Source organism: Mercenaria mercenaria, chromosome 12 (genome assembly GCF_021730395.1).
Source record: "Mercenaria mercenaria strain notata chromosome 12, MADL_Memer_1, whole genome shotgun sequence".
NCBI classification, from domain to species: domain Eukaryota; kingdom Metazoa; phylum Mollusca; class Bivalvia; order Venerida; family Veneridae; genus Mercenaria; species Mercenaria mercenaria.
Window position 1 is genome coordinate 77,259,722 of NC_069372.1, and position 9,618 is coordinate 77,269,339.

Genomic DNA, 9,618 nt, shown 5'->3' on the forward strand with positions numbered 1-9,618 from the left:
AGTCTGTTGATGCAATAAATTGACACCGGGGACGAGGAAACGGAAGGCGTGATCAGACTTTATACCCGAAAGACCGGAAGATGCCGCAGCAGCGACAAAGAGGATATCAACAAGGACAGGACAAAAATGCGAACGATGTGGAAATAAACACTCGAGTGCTTTAAATAATTGTCCAGCACAGGGACAAAAGTGTTTCAGCTGTGTACGTTTAAATCACTTTTCAAAGCAGTGCAACTCTTTATTTAAAAATCAGTGCACGAGTTACATTATGATGGTGACAATTTGGATTACAAATGCGAATCGGACAGTGAGAATGACCAAAAATTCTTTGTACACACGGTGAATTCTTTTTCATCTACTTCTGATCAAGTTTTTGTAAATGTTTTGATAGGCACGAAAGATAATTTATCAAATGTAAGTTGCAAAATTGACACAGGGACTCACAAATCAATCGCATCCCAAATCACACATTTAAGCAGTTAAAACTTAAGCACCCCTTGGAACCATCCAACGCAAGGTTAACATCCTACACAGGTGACCGTTTATCAGTGCTTGGGAAAATAAGTTACACTGTAAATACAATGACAGGTCACTGTGTTCCGATTTCTATGTTATCGAGAGTTCTGCTTCCCCACTGTTAAGCCTCAAAACATCTGTAGATTGAGATCTGATAAGGTTAACATACGCAATCAATAAGAATGAAGCCATGGGTAAATCTGACCTTGATAAGGACACTATACTTAGCGAATAGTCTCATGTTGAGTATATTTGTCGTCCTTTCTCGCCGACCCACAACATTAAATAGTTGCACTGAATTTCCTCCGTTTTGCTAGCTAACGGTCCTTTAAACATGAACTCCGCATGTTCCTTGAATCTCTTAAACGCATTGTTTAAGTCCTTTGAACTCCAGTCCATTCGAGGATTTTGATGGTGATTATTCTCCAACTTAAGTTAAAGGTCCATTACTAAGGGAAAGTGAGTTGGCAATTTTTTTCATAGCCAGTGCATAGACTTCTGCAAGACACTAAATAATGAAGATTGGCAGGTCAAAATTTACAGAAGGTCTTTGGAACTCAAAGAAATGTATGTGTATTATGTTGAAATTTCAATGAATCGACAGAATGACCCCCCAGGTCTTTTTAACTTTCTTCATACTTCATAGAAAAATAATTGTACATATACTGCGATTTATTTCGAATTTCTACATACCAACTTTCATTTTCCAATAAAATGAAATAGTTTCTGTGCTTTTTAAAAGAAATTAAAATGTTCACTTTCCTTAGTATTGGACCTTTAAGTCACTTGTAAACGTTACAATTTTTTTTAAATCCCCTGATTTTTTTATACACTGTTTTACAGTCACAGACTGTATCCAAACTATTCTGACACCATGTTGTATTTGGTGTTTATTCTGTTATAATATAGCCACAGATTGTGTGCTAAAGAGAGAACACAAACACGTGTTGATAGTCCTAAATTTTACTGACCACTGGCTATTCCAGGTATATGTGTGGCGGAAAGATACTGAGCATGCGTATTATAACATTCTAAATATATTTATATATGATCCATTGATTATACAACAGTATGTACATGTATTTTAATATTTATAATCATTCTAAACCACAAACACATAATGTATTTCTTGTATCATAGCTCAGTGTTTTTTTAACAAATTTGGTGCAGGTAATTCGTATACACTGAGTACAGGGTTCGGTAACTAAAAGCGTGCAGGTATTTAATACCCGCACGCTAGTTACCGCACTGTTGGATAGGAAAGTATGCCAGCGTGTCTGGAACAGTAGACAGCGAAGTGTATTTTATTGATTTTCTGCTCTAGCATTGGTTTATTTTACCTGGGCTTTACACATTTGTAAAGCAAGGATTTTAAGTACTCACTGAACTGCTTATATGGCAATGTAGCGTATTTTATTGTTTACAGTAAAATCGATTAATTATGTGGAACAAAAAATTTTCTCCTTTCACAATCAAGTAGTTCTTATTGTTGTGTCAGTTTATTTGGTTGGTCAACGGATTATTTAAATTTTAAATTGATTGGTTATTGGGATTATTGTAATCCCTATTTTGATAGGTTGACCATAGGTAAATATATAGATTTCTCTGGATTTGGCGCTTCATTCTGTTTATTTCTATTAGTTTGATCACGTCAAAATTTTCTTGGTTTTCGGAAACAGAAAAAAATTTCGTCTATTTTTCATTAGTAAAATTTACAAAACGATAAAAATGTAGAAAAACCATAAGGAATTATTAGTAAATAAATGGAAATTACGAATTTAATTTGAACAATTCATAATTTTATATTTTGTGATTTACAATTCATCAAAAATGTCTGATCGAGAAAACAAGAAGTCGAGCAGACAAACAGTCAGGCATAATTACAGTAAAATGAACTCCGACGGATTCGGAAACGACACAACAGAAGTTCCTTCCGAACTTACCACTGTGGGAAACGGAGCAACGGGTGGAGAAGATGAAACATGTAGACGACCAAGCTCCACAGAAACTCTAGCCTTGCTAGAATGTGAGTATAAGGCTCTAATGCAAGAGGAGGAGGAGCTACAGAAACAAGCTCAGATAAGTAAGCTGAAGAAAAAGATTTCAAACAAAAGAAGAGCGGTAGCGGACTTACGAGGTGAGAATTTTAAAAATGTTGACAATAAAGTAACTTTACAACAGTTAAGAAAGAAAAAGAGTCTAAAAGCTAAAGCAAAAAAAGAGCTACAGGCTTCTGGGCTAAATTCAGAGTCAGAAACGTCGGATGATTCAGAATCTAATACAGAATCTACCGATTCAGATACGGAGGAAAGTCCGGGCACAAAACATTCTGAATCCAAAAATAATAATGCAAGTAAAAAACGAATTAAGAAAAAATCCAGAAAAAGTAATACGGAATCATCTTCTGAATCAGACAGCCATTCAGATTCAAGTAGTTCTGATTCAAACAAAAAGAAAAGTAAAAAATATAGGAAGAAATCAGGGATTTCAGCTAAATCTTCAGATCACGTAAAATTCAGGCAGAAATATCCCCAGGCATATTTACGATATGAACATGTCTCTTCAAAGATCAGTTTTGACTCCCTAGATATGAACTTATTTGTAGCTGGAGAGTTAGAAATTATTTCTCAGTCTTCAACGAAGAGCAAAGAAAGAAAGGCAAGACTGGAACTTTTAAAACGCCTTATGTATTTGAGTGGTTCATATGAATTTCAAATTATTAAAGCTTTGTATGCTGCAATTCTAAAAGAGATAGAATTAGGTCATAAGTGTTGGGGAGACGATTTCCATTACGTAGAAACTAACATTTTGGCTAGAAGTTCAATTAAAAAGTATTCCATTTCCAACAAGAAAGCAGGATTTAACTTTAAGAATAAAGAAGAAAAATTTTCTGAAGACAAAGCCTGGTTTTGCCCCCTCTATCATAAGAATAAATGTCAACATAAATCTATGTCACATTTAATGGTCGTAAAGGGAAAACAAAGGTGGGCTCAGCATATTTGTGCCACTTGCTGGCTAAAAGATAGCAAGAAACTGGAACATCCTGAATGTTCAAGTGCATGCTCTCATAGTCAAAAATGACTTAAAACAGGTTTTGCTCAACTATCCGAGGCTTGTTATTCAAATGAACAGTTGGTTAATTTATTCCTTCCAAAGTTTTGTTTGGTTTCTATTGATAATATTATTGATCAAAGAGAAGTAAGTGACAAAAGTGCACTTTGTAATCACTCGAAATCATGTAAAATTTGTAAAGTAACAAAGTCAAACGTTGATAATGTGTCCCTTAATATGGTGAATTTACATGAAAAGGTTAAAATTTCTGGTAAACCAAATTTTCAGGGTTGTCGGATAGTAGTCAATAACAAGATAGACATTGAATTTTGGAACAGGATGTTGACAGGTTACAAGGATAATATAGTAATAGATTTATTAAGATATGGTTTCCCTTTGGATTTTCAGGGTGAAATAAGTTCTTTTGAACAAGTGGAGTTATGGAAACATAAAAATCATAAAGGAGCAGAAAATTATCCTTCAGAAATTACAAGTTATTTAGAAAAAGAAAAGTCTGATCATTCCATAATAGGACCATTTAGAAAGAATCCTTTTACAGATCCTCTTAAGATTTCTCCTCTGAATTCAGTTCCCAAAAAAGATTCAGAAGAGAGAAGAGTTATACTTGATCTTAGTTTTCCCAGGGGCAATGCTGTCAATGATTTCATTAGTAAAGATAGCTATTTGGGTGAAGAAGTAGAATTAATATTTCCAAGAATTGATGATTTTGTTCAGTTAATCAAAGCAAAAGGTAGACATTGTTTAATGTTTAAATTAGATTTGCGCAAAGCCTATAGACAAATAAATATTTGTCCAGGTGATTATAATTTAGTTTCATTTCGTTGGAAAAAGCACATATTCTGTGACACAGTGTTATCTATGGGTTTAAGAAATGCTGCTATCTGCCAGAGGGTCACAAATGCCATTTTTTTTATGTTGTTTCAAATAGGTATAGCCATTTTAAATTATTTAGATGATTTGGCAGGTGTGGAAACTAGAGATAAGGCATGGTTTGCCTTTTATTGTTTAAGACAGGTTCTTGGAAAGGCCGGTTTGAAGGAATCACGAGATAAAGCTTGTGAACCTTCTGAAATCATGATTTTCTTGGGAGTTTTATTTAACTCCAATTCATTGACAATGGAGGTCACACCTGATAGATTACATGAAATCAAAACCTTACTTTCACATTGGTTAAATAAATCAAAAGCTACACTTAGAGAATTACAGTCTCTTACTGGAAAATTGAATTTTGTTGCGGCTTGTGTCAGACCAGGCCGTATTTTTATAAATAGACTTCTGAATTGGTTACGGTCCATACATTCTTTGCATCCAAACATGGAAACTGAAATTCCCCCATTTGTCAAAAAGGATTTACTTTGGTGGGACAGATTTTTGATCCATTATAATGGTATTTCCATTATGATATATGATGATTGGTCAAGACCGGATGAAGTTTTTTCTACTGACAGTTGTCTCACAGGCTGTGGAGGTTATTTCAATGGAACATTCTGTCATACAGAATTTCCTGTTCAAGTACGGCAGAAAAATTTAGACATTGGAATGCTAGAGCTAATTGCAATAATTGTTGCTCTGAAACTTTGGGGTAAAGGTAAACGCATTGTTGTATACTATGATAACCAGTCAGTATGTCAAGTCTTGAACACTGGTAAGTTACGATCAGAAGAATTTCAGAATGGTTTAAGAGAAGTTTGTTACTTATCAGCTCTTTATGAATGTGAGATTAGATCCAGTCATTTGTCAAGTAATGAGAATAGATTAGCAGATTCCCTTTCTAGATGGCATTTAGATAAAAAATATGAGGATGAATTCAACTCATTAACTAATCATGTGGAAACTTTTGAAAGTTTTGTGTCAGATGACTTATTTGAATTTGCTAATGTCTGGTAGAACATTTACTATTCTATTTCAGACCAACAGTTTAAAGAGTTGAAACAAGATTTAAAATTGTCAAATTTATCAGCTTACGCAACAGGTTCAAGGATGAATTTGAAGATTCAATGGGAATCTTTCATTTTGTTCTGTTTATATTTTCGTTTACAGTATTTACCTGCTGAAACATACACTTTGCAGTTATATGCTCAGTTTTTGAGTAGATCTTTCAAATCAGTTGATAGTATTCGAAATTACCTAAGTGGAGTTAGAACCATGCATTTGTTATTGGGTCATTCTGTAGACCATTTGAATCAATTTCTCATAAATCTGTCTTTGAAAGGTTTAACTAGATTAAAACAACATTGTGTTAAACAAGCTGAACCTATTACCCCGGTTATATTAAACAAATTGTATAGTAAACTTGATATGTCAAATGCTGATGATTCTGTTTATTGGTGTTTATTTTTATTTGCCTTTTTCTTAGTGGCTAGAAAGTCCAATTTAGTTCCCACTTCAAAATCAGATATTGAATCTCTTCGTTGTTTGTTGAGAAGTGATATTTCTCCTATAGGGGAAAATTTATGCGTAACTAGGAGATGGTCAAAGCCCATTCAGTTTGGACAACGTTTTGTAAAGACTCCTCTTCTAAAGTTACAGACTTCAGTCTTATGTCCTGTAACAGCCTACTACAATATGTTGGAATTTGTGCCCACTACTAGGGTAGATCAGCCTTTATTTATATTAAAAAATAGAAAGATGGTCACATATCATATGTTTCACAAAAGGCTCAGGTCTCTTCTACAAGAGTTAGATTATGATTCTTCAAAGTTCTCTTCACATTCTTTCCGTAGAGGTTTTGCTACTTTTGCATTCAGGTCTAATGTTGCAGCTGACGAAATTCAAATTTTGGGTGACTGGCATTCTGATGTATACAAAAGATATATTTCACTTTCAGTAGAAGACAAACTCAATATTTTGGTTTCTTTAAGTGATAAATTACAGTTTTAAGTGACGCAGGTTGCTGAGATCATCCTTGTGCCCTTCTAATGTATATTATCTCGCTTGTAAATTTTTAACTTTCTTTTCTTTTTCTTCAGTTTCACGCATTAATCAACTAAGAAACCCCAAAATCAAGAAGTGTCTCATTATTTCGGACTCCATTGCCAAACATGTTAAAGACATTTGAGATACAGACATTCAATCGTTTCCTGGAATTACCATATCACGTTTGATTTCAAAAATTGCTAAAGGTTCAATTAATCTCAATTATGAAAATATCATTTTTCATGTTGGCACCAATGATGTTAATAACCATTCAGCTGGTGAGATTTCCTCACTTTTTTCAAATCTTGTCACTTGTGCTAGAACATATGCGGTGGCTCAGTGTCTTTTTACTTTTCTTCAATTTTACCTAGACCAGTGGAATTTTCAGAAACTGGATCGAAGGTTAAGGAAATAAATCTTACTTTAGAGGCCATTTGTAAGGATAGGAAGGTCAAATTTTTGAAGTCTTTTCGTCCTTTTTTAAAGGCCAATCTTCCACGCAGGGAACTTTTTGCTATTAAGGTGTGACAGGAAAGGCCGTACCGGCGACAGTAACCATCAGAACAAATCAACACCCTTTACAATATTTACAAATTTATTTACAAAAGATGATTATTAACAATGAATAGAAGAAAAGAAAAAAAGTGTTTATAAGAAAAAAAAAAAAGAAAGTTCAGATCCTAGTACAAAATTCTTATATTTCCATTCTAATCGACGTGTCACATTTTCTTTAATTTAATTGCGAACTTAAGTAGCCAAAAAAACGAGCTCAAATCCAGCCCCTTTAAAACCGTGAATACTTTTGTTCCCGTGTTGGCTCCCATGGGGTGGGTGATTGCATCCCTGAGCGGGACTTCAGAGGATAATAAAAATCATCGTTTTTTGGGGTTTACGGCACAACCATGGGACAAAGCTTGCGCTGGGAATATCACATCCGGCGAGTGGGGGACGGGAAACCTCGGCATTTGTTTTCCCGGGTTATGACGAAACGGGAAAATCGTCTGGCGGAAGAAACTAAAAAATATAACAAAGGGAAAAGCCCCAAAAGCAAAAAAAATAAATGGGGCATAAATCCCCTTTGGGTACACCAACCTCCGTGGCCCCTAAATAATACGTCTACTTAACAAATATATGTGTTTAAAAGTTAAAAGTCATGTTTAAAAATCGTACTAATTACTTCCTTTAAAAAAAATATTTACTTAAAAGACAAAATTTAAAAAGTATAAAATGATATGAAAAAGTAATGAGAAACATTTAGATACGACATGATAAATGCAGCTTTTATTTACAATAAAATAAAACAAAATTCAATATAAATAAAACGTTATACCTTTTTGGGCATCCATATAATATTAACCATACACTACAAGGGACATTGATGGTATGCAAAGACGTCACAAATTTCAATTAAATAATATATTAAAAACATGGCAATAGATGCCATATAGATTTATACATAACCATACAATGCAGTAATGGCGTTCCATAATTAAAAAAAATGTTGAATAATTTTTGAAACTGCTTTACAAATTATCATTTTTAACAAATTTAGTAAAAATCAACTCTTATAAAAATGAAACTTTTTAGTTTCCTTTTCGAAATAATTTAAAAAAGTCAAAAAAAATTTTAATAAATTATCCTGACATACCAAAATAGCCAAAACATGTCCCGAAAAGTAAACGTTACGAATTCTGTAAATGAAAAAAAATTTTATCAAATAAAAAATCGTAATGCAAAAATCATACAAAAATTAACAAAAAAATTTTCTTCCCTCGAGAGATAAATTTCTACCAAAAAAATTTAAACCGAATATTTTCGTCTATAAAGTTTTAAGGTGGGGCCCCAAGGGCATTTTTTTCAGTCTATTTAAAGGAAATGTCCCCCAAATATTTAATTTAAGGGATTCAGCCCTATGCTTAAACTTTTGACTACTGTAATTAGGGGATTCACGATATACCCGGGGAAAACTACTTTGGCCGGATTTAAGTTGAAAATTTTGAGGCCCATTAAGTGGTTTTGGGGAAAAAAACTAAATTACTGAATTTTTAAAAAATATCAACTTTTTTATTACGAAAAAATTTAATAAAATTTACATGGAAATTTAAGTTATAAAATCAGAAAAATATGAGAGGTATTTTATGCGTAAAAATCGACATTTACCCAATAACTCAAAAATTAAAAAAATAGATGCAAACCCCGCATTACCTACGATAAAAAAAAGGCCCCGTATGTAAATTTTGTGACACCGCCCCCCCTTAAAAAGAAAATTTTTTTCTTAATGAAACAAAATGAATACTAAAAATAGAAAACCCAAAAAGAAACACTCTGCACTATCTGCTCATAAAATATAGCCACCTGTCTAACTTACTAAAATAATCTCCCTACATTTTCTTCCCGGGAATTGCTCTATTTTGGCCTATAGGGCTGAAAATCCCAATGCCCACTCATCGCGGGAAATTTTGCTAAGTTTCGCTTTATTCAAATAAGTGAGCGGGCTGATGATCTGTCTCTAGTCAAAGTCTTTCCCAAACAAATCCCGGTGAAATTTAGTTGCCCTACATCGCTAAACACTCCTTCTCAAATCACTAGTACTTTGCCCCTAGGTAGCAATTTTCTACTAGCCGTACGGGAAATTTTTTCTCTCCATCATTTTTCCGAGTTCGAGCCTAAACCTAATCTGAAGCAGCTATCTCAATATAAAATCTGATCTAAATCGGCAAATTTCAAAATAGGGGACCCATTAAGCTACCCTTTCAAAGTCGGGAAAAAGCCTTTTTTGACTTTCCCCCCATCTACAGTTTTGGGCTGACCCTTTTTCGCAAATCTGTGAGGGGAAACTGCAAGGCGGCAAAATTGGGAAACTTTCTGAAAAAAACCCGACTAACCTAAAAATAAACGTATTGCCTTTTTGGGTTTTCGGTCCTCGGTCCGAAAAGCCTTACCTTTTTTTGGCTGGTTAAAGGGTCAAACATTCCTTCATGTGCCCAAAACATTCTGCTTTGAAAACCCTAAAAAAACACTTAGTGGGTTTTTCTGTTAACTTAGCCCTCTTATTGGGTTTAAAACAACTCAGAAAGTGCCTACATGTTCAGGCCATGTGATTGTATACCCAGG

General features: G+C 33.9%; 1 protein-coding gene across 1 annotated transcript; it reads left to right on the top strand.

The window, feature by feature from the left end:
• The first annotated feature begins 2,386 nt into the window (after positions 1–2,386).
• LOC123558742 (uncharacterized) lies at positions 2,387–6,819 on the top strand. Its single transcript, XM_053518886.1, has 2 exons — positions 2,387–2,653; positions 6,558–6,819. The coding sequence occupies exons 1-2, from the start codon at positions 2,407–2,409 to the stop codon at positions 6,644–6,646; spliced, it is 336 nt and encodes a 111-aa protein (XP_053374861.1). The 5' UTR covers positions 2,387–2,406; the 3' UTR covers positions 6,647–6,819.
• Positions 6,820–9,618: the final 2,799 nt, after the last annotated feature.

What these genes read in the sequence shown, in the direction of transcription:
- LOC123558742 (XM_053518886.1), top strand. Translation starts at nt 2,407, where the DNA reads ATGAACTCCGACGGATTCGGAAACGACACAACAGAAGTTCCTTCCGAA. An exon ending in AGCGGTAGCGGACTTACGAG is followed by an intron (nt 2,654 to 6,557) that starts GTGAGAATTTTA and finishes CTTTTTCTTCAG; the next exon opens with TTTCACGCATTAATCAACTA.